This window comes from Suricata suricatta, chromosome 1 (genome assembly GCF_006229205.1).
Source record: "Suricata suricatta isolate VVHF042 chromosome 1, meerkat_22Aug2017_6uvM2_HiC, whole genome shotgun sequence".
NCBI lineage: Eukaryota > Metazoa > Chordata > Mammalia > Carnivora > Herpestidae > Suricata > Suricata suricatta.
In genome coordinates, this window is record NC_043700.1 from 70,430,576 (window position 1) to 70,447,012 (window position 16,437).

Genomic DNA, 16,437 nt, shown 5'->3' on the forward strand with positions numbered 1-16,437 from the left:
GAAAAGATCAAACCATCAGGTGCAAGAAAACAGAGGTTTTGGTGAACTCTTTTGGCCTCTCTGCTCAAGTAAATCTCTGGCTACTGCCAGTTATTTTCTTTGTGAGTTTCTTTCCTCTTTTCCTTTCTAGTCCCTCAAAAATAATTTAAAACTCAACAAGTATTGAATAGGAAGTATATTAAGTGCCAACTGGTTTCCCTCAACTCTGAGCTCTGTGTAAGAGCGTTACGAGGTGACATACAGGGGGTGCAAAGTGACCACATATGATCCTACGGGATGATGACCTCAAGTAGCATTGTTAAAATGCAGGTGTGTGCGTGTGGACACAGGTGCGTGTGGTGGATGAGAGACGATGTACTAAACTTAAGAACACACAGCGTTGCTTGAATAGTGGCCCAGATTCTGTCTACTGTGGGCATGATCTATGTGTCTTGGATGAATTTTAGAACTGCCTCGATATTAGCCAGATGTGTGACCTCTATAATCCACCCCCCACCTCCAGGGCCAGACCTCTTTAGAACAGAAGGGACGTTATATCGATGAAGAGAAAGGGAGCATGATCTCATTGTTACGTGACTTTGTGCTATCCTGAGCTCTGCACTTCCCCAAAACCAAGTTAGGGAGCATCATTATGGGAGAAAGGTTTAGTGTAGGTTTATTGCCATCTTCGGAGCTAAGAAACATTAGCTGTGGTCATAAAAAGGATTGTTAGAAGATACACTGGTCAGGAGAACAAAGATGGCTTATCTGATCCTACCTGCAGTTAGGAAACAAGGTGTTAGGAGCCGTATCTGTCCTCATTTAACTGCTAGCGTTTCAATGAAATGTTTTCTTAAAAATAACAAATTGATGCTTTTTCATCAATTTAATTTGTTTTTATAGTTTGTAAGCCTGTTACTATAAAGGCCTTTAGGAAAGCTGTCACACATTCTTAAAATATCTATATGACACTCTGCGAAAAATTCCTCACTAATGTCACTGTCGTAGACAAGACACGAACACTGCAGGAATTAACACGGAGGCAGGCAATAGAGGTTTGCAGCAGGATCCCTTGCTTTATCTGTTGCAATCGTGTGGCTGTTTGCCAAGATATTTTTAACAGAACTCCAGGATTTGCCAGAGTTAACAACGTCTGGGCTTATTTGATCATTTCACGGAGATGATAAATAGCCCCAAAGACAGCAAGCAAGGAACACATCTACCTAAATAGAGGGATGAGCAATGGTTCTAGGCTTCAGAAGTGGGCCGGAGCCCAGGCGGCTGACTTGCCCACAGCTCTGACGGCCACCGCACTGCCACCAGTGAACATTCACACCTAAGATTTGCAACACTAGGAATTAGCTGATGTCCCATGGCTGAAGCAACTTGTATCCACTTTGGGACTGTCTTGTGTGGTGGAGCCTGTCACGCTGCTCACTATCCACAGAGCTGAGCAGCGAGTACCATCCGGGAGCTTCTGTGCTCTTTGGTGCTTGAAGTTAATGAGCTCTGGTTGGTGGACAGTGTCACACACGAAGCCTTCAGAACGCTTGTAGAGTGCTGGAAACAAACCACATTTAAGTACGTTCTCCTCAGAAATGTAAAGTTTGCTTTGGAAGATGGTTTCTTAAAGCCTTTGGATATTTGAAGCAATGTTCAAGCTTGTATGTCACCAAGAAACATTTGCTAGAATCTGCAAAATAAGAATAACATAGGTTGGGGGCCCTGGGTGGCTCAGTCGGTTGAGCATCCAACTTCAGCTCAGGTCACGATCTCACAGCTTGTGTGTTTGAGTCCCCCGTCGGGCTGTGTGCTGACAGCCCAAAGCCTGGAGCCTGCTTCAGATTCTGTGTCTCTCTCTCTCTCTCTCTGCCCATCTCCCACTTGCTCTGTTTCTCTCTCAAAACCAAATAAAAACATAAGAAAAAAAAAGAATAACATAGGTTTTGTGTTTGTATGTCAGGCGTGCAGCATAGGGCCTTACTTCCATTGGCTCACCTATTCTTTACAACAACCCTATATGGTACATGGTATTATTATGCATGTTTTCAGATGAGATGAGAACAAAAAACTTCTGCTAAGAAAGGTCAACTTGTCCAAGGTCACATAACAAGGAAGTGGCTGAGCCCTGGTTCAAGTTCTGGCCATCTGACCCTGTGCTCTTACCTACTGTGCTAAAAAAGCATTGTTAGCACACACGAGCACTAGTACTACTGTATAAGAGCAACATGAGGTATGAAATATGTAAGCATAAATGTAACAAAAAAACTCATGGTGTAATATGAAGAGAAATTGTTCAATTCTTTCTGAGGGACATAAAATATTTTTTAAAATAGAGATTAACTGTGTTCCTGAATGAAAGACTCAACAATGTAAATTTAAATTTCGGGTGCCTAGGTAAATGTCTGACTTCGGCTCAGGTCATGATCTCATGGTTCGTGGATTTGAGGCCCGCATTAGGCTCTGTGCTGACAGCTCAGAGCCTGGAGTCTGCTTCGGATTCTGTGTGTGTGTCTCTCTCTCTCTGCCCCTCCCCTGCTCATGCTCTGTCTGTCTTTTCTCTAAAAAATAAATAAACATTAAAAAATTTTTAAAAATTGAAATTTAGAACTCTGCCTTATGCTTTAGATTAAAATAGACTCCAAATAAGTTTAAATGTTAAAAAAAAGTCCAGGGAAAATATAGACAAATATTATAACTTTGAGGTGGGGACTAGTTTGAAAGCATGACCTACAAGTCAGAAACCATATCAGAAAAGCACAGATTTAACCACATTAAAAACTCTAAATTTCTGTACTTCAAAAAACACAATAAATAGAATGAGAAGGAAAATAAAAACTGGGGAAAAGTATTTGTAATACACATATGATAATAGTCCCATTTAAAATATGAGTAAAATTATCAATAAGCCATTTAAGCAAAAATAGAAATAAAAATTACTAGTAGAGCTTTTAAAAATGTTTATTTTTCTCAGAAATTATAAAAAAGTAAAAGTAAATATACTATTTTCACTTACTGAATCAATAAAAAATGAAAACAATAACATCCAGTATTGGAAAGGATGTAAGGAAAAAGATATTTCCCTAAAGAAAGTATGGGGAGAAGGTAAATTGTACAAAATATCTAGGGAAGGGGGTAATTTGACAATAGGTTGATCAAGCCTTAAAAGAACACACATTTTAACTTAGTAATTCCCCTTCTAGACATTTACCCAAAGGTAACAAATGGAAGTAAGCAAAGATGTAGCATTTTTTAGACTAACGACTAAAGATTGGAAGTGGTCTACATGTTTAACAGTAAGGATACGTTTAAAGATGCTTTGGGGTCTGGTGAGACAATGAAATGCTCTGTAGTCATAAAAATATATTGTGTATTTATGAGCAAGGACTGATGTCTCCATGTGAACGAGAGTGAGCAAAGCAGATGATAGCACAGTATGCCTAATAGGGATCCCACTTTTGTACAAAAAGAATGTATGCCATTATCAAGGGAAGAACGTTTGGAAGAATAAACACCAAAAGGTTGACAGTAGTAAGACAGTTAGTATTTTTGCTTTGCTTATTTGTATTTAGTTTTTCAACAAAGGCTATGGATTGGTTTTATCATAATTTTAAAAATCACATGTGTTATAAGAGCTGGACGCAGATCAGCACTGTGGACAAAATAGGGCTTGTGCCCATTGCTACTCTGCTTTGTGTTATACTCTGCTTAGGGGAGCTGAAATTTCAAGATAAGGCCACAGAAGGAAAACACGCAATTCTGACTTATGTTCTATAGAGAAGAACTCTTGGATCTTACAAATGATACCTGCTACCACCCAATTTCCAAGAAATAGAAACTCCTTGTCCAGTTTATGAGTGGTTCAGGGTAACTTAAATGATGGGGTTGTTACATGTGCTCTTCAGGCAAAAAAATTTCTTAGTTTTCCATCATAAATAAATTTTGCTACAGAAGTTGTCCTTTTGTTCATATCTGCCCTCCTCCTCCTTTCCCACCAATTGTCTGTCTTTATCACATCTTCGTCCCCTGGTCTTCACAACACAGACACAAACACATAATCATACACACCACGTTTTCCCTCCCCTTTTGTGGATAGATCTATTTATCTGTCTACCCATTTGTCTACCAAATCGCTTCAAAGTCTTTTTGGAAACACATGCTGTTTCCCTGACTAGGAGAGCTCTGAAGTAAGAGTAAGAAGCATATAGCCTATTGCAGACGCATGTTTGTGAGCCGGGGAGACACAAGGTTCTGTTGGTTATTATCATTCAGGCATTTCCTTGGACACAAAGGTCATTTCAAGTAGGGATGTTCTAGAATTTGAGTGATGGGACACAAGACTGAAAAAAGAAGCAGGAGGAGAGGTAGGCTGTCCTGCTCTCCAGGAGACGGGGGTGGAGATCTGGTCTCACTGGGGGAAAGCTGGAGTGCCAGATACGTGGCCAAGATAGCCAGGTTAGAAACCAAAGCACAAATTAGCCAGCCAGCACAGTCATGTCCGAACACCATGTCCGTAATTTACATCTATTCACACCCCAAGATGCCTAATGACTGAGTTCTAAATGACCCCAGAGGGCACCTCCAGATCCTTTGTGGAAACAAACAAAATGGGCTTTTGAAAACCTGCTAGGACCACAAACTCCTGAAAACAAACAAGCATGGAAATTTTTTTTAAAGGAAAAAAAAGAGGCAATTTGGCATCTATTCATAGAGAACGGGATTAGATTTAATTAAAGTGGGGGAGGGACCCCCAATTCCATCTGGTTCTCTATACATCAGCATTAGGGAGGGATGTTAGAGCAAGAGCTAGGGATTATTTCTCGGCTTTCATGGATTTCCTCCTCAGGGATCAAATATAAAATCCAAACCAACCTTTGTTTCAGAAATTGTAAGCTGGACACTGTTGGCTTCCTGACTGTTTATGTTCTCTTGAGTCACCTCCATAGTGGAGTGACCAGCTCTCTGGTAGCTTCTTGGAAATACACTATTGTTCTGGGTTTTTTTGTTTTGTTTTGTTTTGTTTTGTTTTACAGTGACAATGAATCCTGAAACTGAATGGTGCTAATGTTTTCCAAGAGGAGCAGCCCGGAGGGAGCCAGCCGAGCCTGCCAACGGGGGATGAAGAGGATGCAAATTTAATTAATTTCAAATCAACATAGACACAGAACCTTTTGCTGTTCCTTCCAACGCCCACTCTCCCCAACGATGCCATCACCTGTACTTGGAAGAATGCACAATTGAGAAGCACTAGGAAGAGGCTTGGCTGCCGTCCACAGTGGCTTCTGAGGGTGGAGGAGCCACGTGACATTCACCTCTCAGGGCCGGCGCCCTCCTCTCCACCAACCTCTAGCTGGCTGTGCTCACTCCGGCCATATTCTCTGGGTCTTTGCTCCCTTTCTGCTTCATTCCTTGGAGTTTAAATCAGGAAGCTGTTTTATATATGGCCTCCTTCTGGGTCACCTTGTTACCTAATTAGCTTTGGATAATTTCCTCTGATTAGTCAAATCCTCTGATAGGTTATCTGCATTCAGCAGGAACTTTCCTCAAGGCGAGTTACGTCATGGAAAAGACAGCAAACAAAGCCTGTGTTTCACTGTATACATCATCCCAGGGTTTGGGAAGCACGTCCACCTGCCAAGAAGACTGAGTGAGAGAGTCCGCCGTCCAGGGGAGATGTTATTTGGTGACTTGTGGACTCTGAGCTGGCCAGACAGACCCCTCGGGCACTTCTTGGAGGAATAGGAATCTTTGATTAAAGAGCGAAATGATTGCTGTCTCGGCTAACATCACCAGCTTGCTCACATTTCTCCAAAGCTCATCTTTGCTCTCACCACCCCTCCTTTGCCTGTGGTGTGAACAGGACATGTGCACAGGGGGTCATCATCCACCCTCTATATTCTTGAGATGTTTAAGGTCATTTGCAACAAACAGAATAGAAACAGGCAGACACCTGCGCCCATGGCAGACATCACTCACTGCACCTCCCTGTTGGGCTGGCACAAGCCTCGTGTCCTCCTTGACACAGCTCTCCAGAAGGCCACTATTAGTCCAGCAGAGGTGACATTCTACATGGTATTTGTTGACATTCTTGTGCAAGAAGTAATGGTGCCAAGTGCAGAAGGGCCTGCTTATCATTCTTGTTCACGGAAAATCAATCTTCACTGAATCCTTAATTGTCTAATTCTGACCTTTAAAGCAATCTAGCAAATTGGGAGTCCTTCAGGTCTTCCACAACACCTGATATTGTATTCCAGGAAAGAAATAAAGAATGAAAACTTCACTTATTTTACTCTCCACATGTAAACTGAGGGGAGATGAGGTTCACCAAACATTTGCTGCTGAATCTGGGGTCTTGCGTTTGAAAGGCTGCCTTAATGCATAACGAAACTGCCCCTCTCCCCCTTCTCGGAATCCCTTTTACTGGTACTCACCTTCTGAACTGTGCCCATAATTTTAAAGGCAGAGCTCCAGGCCAGGGAGATCTTTCCATACAAGGAAAGAGAACCATCTGGTTGTGTTTAACCACTGCTATTATGCTACCCTGGGACCTCGTGGAGCTCTCGCAAAAGACAATCATTGTGGTATATAAGTTCAATAGATTTGTCTGTCATATCCTCATGAGCATATCCTAATAAGGTATTTTTGTTTTCACTTCTGTTTTGCATATTCATATTCAACTTGTGGTCTACAGTGACTCTCAGATATTTATGCCAAAATTGCCATTTTCGGAATTATCATTTCTGCCTATTTTGTTACTTTGTTTCTTCTCAACGTTTTGACTCTCAGAGAGTCTTAGATTGCTTCTCTCTCTCTCTCTAGGTATCTAAGATTTTTGCTGAATACTTACACCTATAAATTTTATCCAAGTCTATCAAACAATGGACTTAGAAGTTCAGACAATGATCGGGGGCATGACATCTCATTTTGACTAAGCAATAGTTTATAATACGATAAAAATATTCTCATTCAGTATTTAAAATAATTTTAAATTTCAGAAGAAGCAGGCTTCCGCAACATGTCATTGAATTTATGTCTGTAAAATGTCCTAACCTCTATAGTTGCACAGTCTACAAGGCATTTTTTTAGAACGTAGTTTTTCTAGCAAGGTATAGGAACCAAAGTAGTGAAGGGTCAATCCTGGCATCCTGTATCTTTTTATTACTGTTAAATCGATAGATATCATATATTTATGATAATTTCAAAAACTGGTTTTAAACCCAAACTTAATTTTTATGTTTCAGATTGTTAGTAAAAATCACATTATTTTGCCCTAATTGGGTAGCCAATCAGAACAAAATCTGACTTTAGAATATTTTAAAGATATATAAGTTTCACTGCATTTTTTGTACATTTTAAGCAAACTAGGTAAGCAATATTGCCTAGTTAAACTCCTCAGGAAACTTGTTTTAATAAACATACAAGTTATCGATCTATTACTCTTTATTTTAAGCTAATTTATATATAGAGAGAGTGTGTGTGTGTGCATGTGAGTAGGGGAGGAGCAGAGAGAGGTAGAGAGAGAATCCCCAGGCTGACTCAGCGTGGGAAACCTAACTTGGGGCTCCATCTCAGGGACCATGAGATCATGACCTGAGCCGAAATCAGGAATCAGGTGCTTAACAAACACTTAATTGACTGAGTCACCCAGGTGCCTCTATCAATCTGTTGCTCTTTTTTTTTTTTTTTAAGTTTATTTATTTTATTTTGAGAGAGAAAGAGACAGTGTGAGTGAGTGAGGAGAGAGACAATCTCAAGCAGGCTCCGCACAGTCAGCACAGAGCCCGACGCAGGGCTGAAACCCATGAAACCATGAGATCATGACTTGAGCCAAGGACTCAACCAACTGAGCCACCCAGGTGTCTGTCAATCTGTTACTCTTAATGATGTGACTCCTCTTTCTGGGAAGCTCATTGTCATCCAATAACAGGCATACAGCATGGATCAAACTTCATATCCAGGGAGCGACAAATGCCTCTAGCAATGTAAAATGTTTTTAAAAAATGCTTTTGTCTGTTTTTAAATTTTGACTATTTAAATTATCAATTTACACCATCTCTGGAAGAAGGCCCCTATGATGAGTAAACATACAATATAGACTTTAGTTTCAGTTTCTGTCAGAATTAATACAGATTCTGAAGGTAGAGGAGTGCTAAGACATAGTTTCATACTGAGAAGACACTGCTCATATTCTCATTGTGGGGAAAACTTTGACTTTTACACTGAATTAAATGTACACATGCTACTTTTTCACAGTCAGAAGATACTCTGATTAACCTTGGGGTTCCGTTTAGTATATACAGCAGGCAGGCCAGAGTAGCTTTACTTAGAGGTTACATTTCTTCCATCTTAAAATAACCAGAAGCGTCACTGCATAATAGTGTGTAACGGAATTAGTCAAATTTGTTATTAATAATTGCATGATCCAGACAGTGAATTGCCTAAATTACTTTGCTTGTTTGAGCAGCTCTATGAGATTGCCTTAGTCCTGTCCTGTCGGGCACTGAAATTTTATTTTCCTCCTAGTCCTTTTGGGAGTAGCTATTTGTAGACACTTGGTGGGGTCTCTTGGCTTGTTTTGTGTTTTGCCCTGTTACCTTTTCTAAATAGCGTGTCATATTCATGAGATAGCAATCCATACAATTATATAAAATAAAACCTTTTAAAATCAATTCTATAGATGCTTTAAGCTCTTTTTGAAATGGCATCGTAAGAAGTTAAATTTCTAAGCCCAAGCACATCCAATAACATGAAGGCTTTCATTCCAGTGCTGTACAAGTTTAGAAACACAACGCTGAGTCGTTGACAACCAAAGGTGAACGGGTACTTTTTCCAGTTGGACGTCAGGTGTGGAGAGCTCGGGCAGTTCTGTTCCTCACATCTCATCACATACTCATCACCGGCCTTTGGTACTTAATACGTAGTAATTAAGCCTTTTACAAAAAACATGTTCTTCACATTTTCACTTCTTTGGTCTGCATGGAAAGAACGAAATGAGTGGTACTTAGAAACTACAAATAGTAAGCAACACTTTTTCCGGTATAAAGAAAGATCAGGGGAGAGTAATCACTATATTACTCTGACTTCAGTGAAACCCTTGACATTATAAATAACATCAAGAACATGGGAAAGTTCTGCATGTTTAATAAGTGTTAACCTTCAGAGAGGGCAGAGGTTATAGTTTTCCCATGAGTGAAAAAATAATCTGGTAGATCACTAATAATTTTGCATGTATGCATCTTGTTTTTAAAGTTAAGTGAAAATAATGTAAAAATACTATGTTAGACTCTCGTTTTTCACGTAATAGAAGTATTTTTTCAGAAGGTTAATAAGATAATCAGATGTTATATTTATCACTTGGCTTCAACGTATAAATTTTGTCCTATAAGCTTCATGTAAGAAATGGTCCCATCATTATTGATTAGAACTGATTTGCAAAACTACTAAAGTTTTAAGACTGCTTATAGGTGTTAGGTTATTTTCTCTTGCCCTGTATGCTGAGAATAATATATGTAATAATATTTTTCCTTATTTATAGTTTATGGCTTTAGAAATGTCAGATATTCATTATGTATGTATAAATTATACCCAGCTGTATGATTTTTTATAAAAAATAAATAAGTACACACATGTTGGTGTGCTAACGTGTTCATTCAGTAGTGTTATATGGAAAAGCATTTCTGAATTTAATTGAAAAATAAAGCACTGTAAGATAGGAGTAAAGAGTACCTTTGACATTAGTTTCTATGTAATTAATGTATAGCAACACTTAAGATAAATGCTTATTTGAAAGTAAGGTATTGCTTACTAAAATGTTGTTGACTAAGAATAAAGGAGTGAATTATACATCTTTTTAAAGGAAATTCTTTTAATTTGACTTGTAGCTATGAAAACAAAGGATTGTTACCTTTTATAATTATGTTTTGATCCATACACTTCTTTTTAAAAATTTTTAATATTTATTTTTGAAAGAGAGAGAGTGAGAGGGAGAGAGAGCATGAATAGGGGAGGGACAGAGAGGAGGAGACACAGAATCAGCACAGAGCCTGAGGTAGGGCTCGAACTCACGAACTGTGAGATCATGACCTGAGCTGTAGTCGGAGTGTTAACTGACTGGGCCACCAACGTGCAACAATCCACACACCTCTTTAAATAAATGAAGTAATGCCAATTTTAAAAGTTCTTATTGAATTGAACCTGCTTTACACAAAAATGTCCACTTTAAAAATTCATTGGATTTTCTGCATACCTAAAAGATGTTAGAACATATTCTTGCCTTTTTCTTTACAAAATATTTTTAGATTGAGAAATGAAATTTTAATTGTTTGTGGAATATAATTTTAAAAGCATTTTTAGTAAAAATAGAAAAATCTTAGGGGTGCCTGAGTGTCTCAGTCAGTTGAGTATCCAGCTCTTGGTTTCAGTTTAGGTCATGACGTCACAGTTCATGAGTTGAACCCCAGGTTGGGCTCTGCACTGACAGTGCAGGGCCTGCTTGGGATCCCCCCTGCTCTCTCTCTGTCTCTCTCTCTGTCTCTCCCTCTGCTCCTCTCCCTTGCTCATGCTTTCTCTCTCTCTAAAATTAAATAATAATAATATAATTTTAAGAAAAATCTTAGAGCTAAAGCCTTCTCTTTTTCCTAATATCTCACTTTTCTTCATGTCTTTAATTCTAATTTAATTTTCTACACCTTGACATTATAATAATTGGAGCAAGGCTGACACGTACGCTCATAATACATATATAATGTGAAGACGTCGTGAATAAGGATGCATTCCTGCACATCACAAAAAACAGTCAGTACCTTGATAAACAATGAGCAGAAAGGTTCCTCCTCAAGGCCCCAACTAAAGTAAAACCTGGTCAATCATAGCCTTAATATGCCCGTAGAGTCTGCTGCAGGGTGTACATCCTTCCTGTATAATCCAGAGTGACTATGCAATGAAGTGGTGGGTGGATCAGCCTCAAGATGGCTTGGACTCAAAGACAGCCCCACAAGCATTAGGGAAGGGGTACGAAGCGAGCACAATAATACTAGCCAGCCCTTACTGTGTGTATCATTTGGGAATTAAGTTCAGCTTCTAATACTAGACACAAAAAACGAAATTGTTTTAAGCAGGGTCTTTTTTGGCCACACGTGAAAAGGTAGAGAGGTAAGCTGGTGTGGTAACTCCACGGTCATCTGGGCCCTAGATTCCTTCCTACTCTCTCCCCCTCCATTAGGGCAGAGCTCCCATCCTCAGGGGCACCCTGTGATACACATGCCCCAGCCAGGTGTCCACAAGAAGGAGAGAAAGGGAACCAGCACAGGGGCGAGCCCCTATAAAGAGCTTTCCTGCCAGCCTGTTGAAACAACTTGGCCTACATCTCATTAGCCAACTTGTCTGCAAGGCAGCAGGGAACTTCAGGGCTGGTACAGGTCCCAGGCTTGGTACGTTATCACACCCAAAAATAAGGGTCTGCTTCTCAAAGCAGTGAAAGAATATTGGGTATCTGATGAGGTAGCAATCCTGGACATAAGGTGCTAAGCACTTACCATATATCATCTCATTTTAATCCTCACAATATACTTTAAAAAAATACTTATTTTGAGAGAGAGAGTGCGCATGCAAACACACAAATGTGAGTGCGGGAGAGGCAGAGAGAGAGGAAGAGAGAATCCTAAGCAGGTTCTAGGCTGTCAGTGCAGAGCCCAATGCAGGGCTCCATCTCAGGAACCGTGAGATCATGACCTGAGCCGAAGTCAAGAATCAGATGCTTAACCGAATGAGCCACTCAGACGCCTCTCACAATACGCTTTGACAAGATTAGAGAACTCATGAATTTGTCCCATGTCTTCCCAACCCCAAAGCACATGATTTAAACTGCTCCACTAAACTGCCTTCCCAGTAATTAGCAATAGGAGACTGTTTAAGAAGGTGTCAATCATTGCCAAGGAGGCCTGAAGATGGGCACAGTCAGGCAAGAAGTAACAGAAGCTTCAGGAGGGCGGTGAAGGAAGGACGGCAAGACCAGTAGAAATGGTATATCATGACGGAAAAAAAAAAAAAAAAGTGCCAAGGTTTGGAAGAGTGGTGATAAGGTAAAAAACAAAAAACCAAAACCAAAACCAAAGAACGCCTAGTATCTGGCCTGGTTCTGGTAAGGATTTGGTCACTGAGTAAAAAAATAAAATCCCACTTGCTGGAGCTCAGGTCACCAGGATAGTGGTTGTACTCTTTAAGGTTGCAATCAAGAGGCCAAATAGTCTTGGACACAGGTGTTCCATGCTGGCACGTGAAAGAATTTAGCGTTTCTTGAAAAATTACCTCTTCAATAGCCATAGTCATTGTGGCCTTCAGAACAGTCAAGCTTGGCATGTACCTAGGACTTGTGCAGAAGAGGGAAAGCCGCATTGTTGAAGATTCAGCCTGAGTTCAAGAGTCCCACCTTTGGAAGCATTCATACTTTCCAAGAGAGAAAATCTGATTGAGTTGGTATTTTGGCCATGTATTGCTACTTAACAAACTACCTTAAAGCTTAGTAGCTTAAACCAAGGACAAAACAACAATAACAAAAACCAAAATAAATGAATTTAGTAGCTTAAAACCAGCAACAACCATTTATTTTGCTCATGAGTCTGCAATTTGGGGGGAGGGAGTTCATTGGGAATCGCCTATCTCTGCCCAGCACTAGCTGGGAAACTGAACTGGGACTGGGGGCGTCGGCTTTCAGACGGCTCATTCACAGGGCCGGCAAGGGGTACCCGCTGTTTGATTGGAACCCAGCCAGGTGTGTGGGCCAGCCACCTTGGTTCCTACTACATGGGCTTCTCCATGGTTGCCACAGAGCATGGTTCCTGGGTTTCAAGAGTAGCATCCCAAAAGAACAAGGTGGAAGTACATGGCGTTTTTATAAGCTCGATTCAGAAGTCACATATTGTCACTTCTGCCATACTCTGCCATTAGAAGCAGTCACAAAGTTCAAGGGGGAGAGAACATAAACGCCACCAATTCAATATGAGCAGTGTCAAGAGCAGGTGGGATAGGAGATATGTTATAGGCATTTTGGAAAACATGATCTGCCAAAACTTGCATGGCCTCATAGAAGAAATATGACAAGCAATCTCACATGGCGTGTCCCTAGGAATATTTGATTTCTCTTGAGTCCAGTGCCTGGCTATCTTTGGCTTAGACATACATCTCTGGTCCAATAATTCTGGGTAGGTTTCACCAACTACATGAGGCATGACATAGAACATAGAACAGTCTGTGGGTGGGTCAGACACATAGAAACTTATGACTATTCTCAGTACAGAAAGTTATAATGGGACCAGATTAGATTGTGAGCACTTTGAGGTTGGGGATTTAAAAATGTTAGGCATCTCTGTATCCTGAACAGTGGGTGCTTGGCACTAGGAAATGCTCAGTAATCATGGAAAAACCACTCACTACTGAGCTAAGCGTCTCTGTACAACCCTTACTGGAGTACTAGTCAGTCTTTAGCATCAGTGAAAGAGAATTGCTTATTGCCCATTACCATTTTCTTTTTTAAAAATTTTTAATGTTTATTTATTATTTTGAGAGAGAGAGGGAGGGAGAGAATGAGTGGGGGAGGGACAGAGAGAGAGGGAGGCTCAGAATTGGAAGCAAGCTCCAGGCTCTGAGCTGTCAGCACAGAGCCGCATGCTGGGCTCAAACTCACAGACCACGAGTTCATGACCTGAGCGGAAGTCGGACACTTAACTGACTGAGCCACCCAGGTGCCCCGGCCCACCATTTTCTACCCACGTTTCCAGTTTGTCTTTCCCTCACCTTCTAACTAATTGATTCTGATATCATTTTTTAATCTTTATTTGAAATTGTCCTTTTTGTTTTTACCCTTGTTTTTACATTTATTTATTTTTGAGAGACAGAGTGAGACAGAGCATGAGTGGGGCAGAGGCAGAGAGAGAAGGACACACAGAATCCAAAGCAGGCTCCAGGCCCTGAGCAAGCATTCAGTACAGAGCGTGACACGGGGCTCGAACCCACGAACTGTGAGATCATGACCTGAGCTGAAGTCGGAAACTTAACCAACTGAGCAACCCAGGCAGCCCTGAAATTGTCCTTTTGTATGTGCTTTTTATTTCCAGTTATCTTAAATCCAATCCAGAAGGTGGCAGAGAACAATCAAAATTGAAATAAACAAGTGGAGATGGAGGAGAAAAGGTGGCCCCAATTTGGAGGGGACCCAGAGGTCATTGAAACCCTCTCAAAATGCTCTTTTGGCTCAGCTCTGGGCTCCTCTTCTTTGCTCTCTAGAATATCCATTGGGAAAAGAAATACAAGTTGTATTAATGAAAAGAGTAAATGATCTATTTTAGGTAATGATACAAGCAAGATATGGATTGTTTCTTCCCTGGATAAGAAGACAGATGAACAAAATAAGAGATGGTGTAAATCCTCCTTAAACATTTCCCAGCCAGCACTCAATGCAGATGAAGCCAACCAACCCACCTAATGGAGCAAGATAGTAAACTATGGGACCCATTTATTTCTCACCACCACAAATCTGTAAAGAAATTCCTCCATCTTGTTACATGCAGTGACTAATGGCTTTTTACCTCATGTGAATGTGCCTTCCTGTTTGTAAGCCAGATGGACCTTTCTGTTCCGTTCCAGATGGACCTCCATCCTTCCTCTTTGTTTATACTCCCCAGCCCTCTGCATTCAGGGACCCGGGAGGGATAGATATACCTGGGAGGCAGCCAAATGAATTAATGTCAAGATTTGTGTTCTGAGAGGGGCTGGAGCCCAAAGAAGGGGAACACAGTGGTCTGAAGCAGGGGGCAGGGAAAATGTGAGACAAAGTTCTTGGGGGAGTTCTCTGGCTCAACAGGTGAAACCAAGATTAGTTGTGAAAAGCAAAGGGGCAGGATAGGAATCACAATCCAGGACACTAATCTGAAACAGGAGTTAGACAAAAGCAGACTAGAAAGGGTTGGGAATAAGGTGAAGTGGGGTCTGGGTGATTTCCATAATGGAGCTGAGCTATCCAGAGTCTCCCTGCATTGGCCACTGGATGCACGGGGAATGGTGGTCCACCTGGCTTAATGGTGGCAGGGCAGAAAGGACACTAGATAACACTACCTTCTCTATGGCAGAGCTGGCCCTCCTCCCCGTCAAGTTGAGAAACCCAGTTCTAAAGAAACGGCATGAATAACAAGGCTAGGCTATGACTCGTGCTCCCACAGTACTGGGCCACCTCCCCCAACCCCTATCAGAGCTGTGAGAGCGGTGGCAGCTAGCTGGATTGTCTGAGAAGGGGCATGCCACCTACATCTCTGGTCAGATCCAGAGCAGGCCACACGAGGCACCCGGAGCGCAAGGCCTGATGCTTTCTTTTGAATACATTTAAAAATTTTATCCTAAATAAAGCACCTCCCTAATGTTTTCTCCTTGTGTGTAACACAGATGTGTTTAAACAAGGCTTTTGATTCCACGAGAGATTTTCCAACTCAACATACCTCAGACCAAAAGAAAGGTTTAAGCTCAGGTAACCAAACTGGGCAAAGGCAGGAAGTCACTGCGCTCAGAGACAACCAGAAGCAGGTTCCGCTACAGAGAGGAAGAGCCAGCCCAGGGACTCAAACCTGATGAAGGACTCGTCTGTACTTTTGTCTTCCCTTCATTGTCCGAAACAACTTTCTCCACGAGGCTACGACTATTGAAGCTAGTAGCTCCAGGGAGCTCATCTTTCCTTCCTTACCACCAGAGCAGAGGTAAGCTCTTTCTCTCCCCCAATTAAGAAAAGTCCCCCAGAAGGAATTAGATTAGACTGTCTGGGCTTTATGAAAATGATATTGGGACTGACTGGAGTTGACATGTCCTTGTACTACCAGAGGGGTGTGTGTGTGGGGGGTACACATTGGTTGGTTTGTTGGTTGTGGGGAAGAGGACTCACGAGGAAGCAGTTTCTAAAGGGGATCGGAGTGCCATGACCACATGCAGGGCACCTGGGACCAGCCAAGCACACAGACATCCACCCACACGTGTTCTTCCTTTCCATTCCACATTCCACATTCCACCTATCCACATTCAGAGCCACAACTCCAGAGTGGGCCAGGTTCTCAGGAAGGTGGATCTACAGACGCTTTTCATTGACTTCTTTGCACATTTTTAATATTTTCTAAAAGTTCTACATTTAGATCCATAAATTTGTATCACCTTTGTAATTTATGTGACAAAAATCAGAGTGGGTAAGTTTTCATTAACGGAGGCAGAACTCAGGAAAAATCCAATATTCTTACAGCATAGGAGTGTCTTTTGAAAGTCAGTTGCAAACTGCATGAATATATGTAGGTGTATATGACCAGGACCACTTTTTGTAAACAGAAAGAAAAGAAAAGAAAAGAAAAGAAAAGAAAAGAGAAGAGGAGAGGAGAGGAGAGGAGAAGGGAGGAGAGGAGAGGAGAAGAAGAGAAGAGAAAAGAAAAGAAA

General features: G+C 41.2%; 1 protein-coding gene and 1 long non-coding RNA gene across 2 annotated transcripts in view; one reads left to right on the forward strand and one right to left on the reverse strand.

Moving 5' to 3' along the window:
* Nucleotides 1-7,408, forward strand: part of TMEM154 (transmembrane protein 154) — a 40,505-nt gene extending 33,097 nt beyond the window's left edge. The window contains exon 7 of the mRNA XM_029940077.1: nt 5,013-7,408. Within this exon, the coding sequence (XP_029795937.1) occupies nt 5,013-5,028 (16 nt within the window). The 3' untranslated portion in view covers nt 5,029-7,408. The remainder of the gene's footprint in view (nt 1-5,012) is intronic.
* Nucleotides 7,409-8,653: 1,245 nt separating this feature from the next.
* Nucleotides 8,654-15,982, reverse strand: LOC115304126. Its single transcript, XR_003914323.1, has 3 exons — nt 15,902-15,982; nt 14,562-14,694; nt 8,654-8,951 (listed from the first exon to the last, which is right to left on the reverse strand). It is a non-coding gene; the product is annotated as an uncharacterized LOC115304126 (long non-coding RNA).
* Nucleotides 15,983-16,437: the final 455 nt, after the last annotated feature.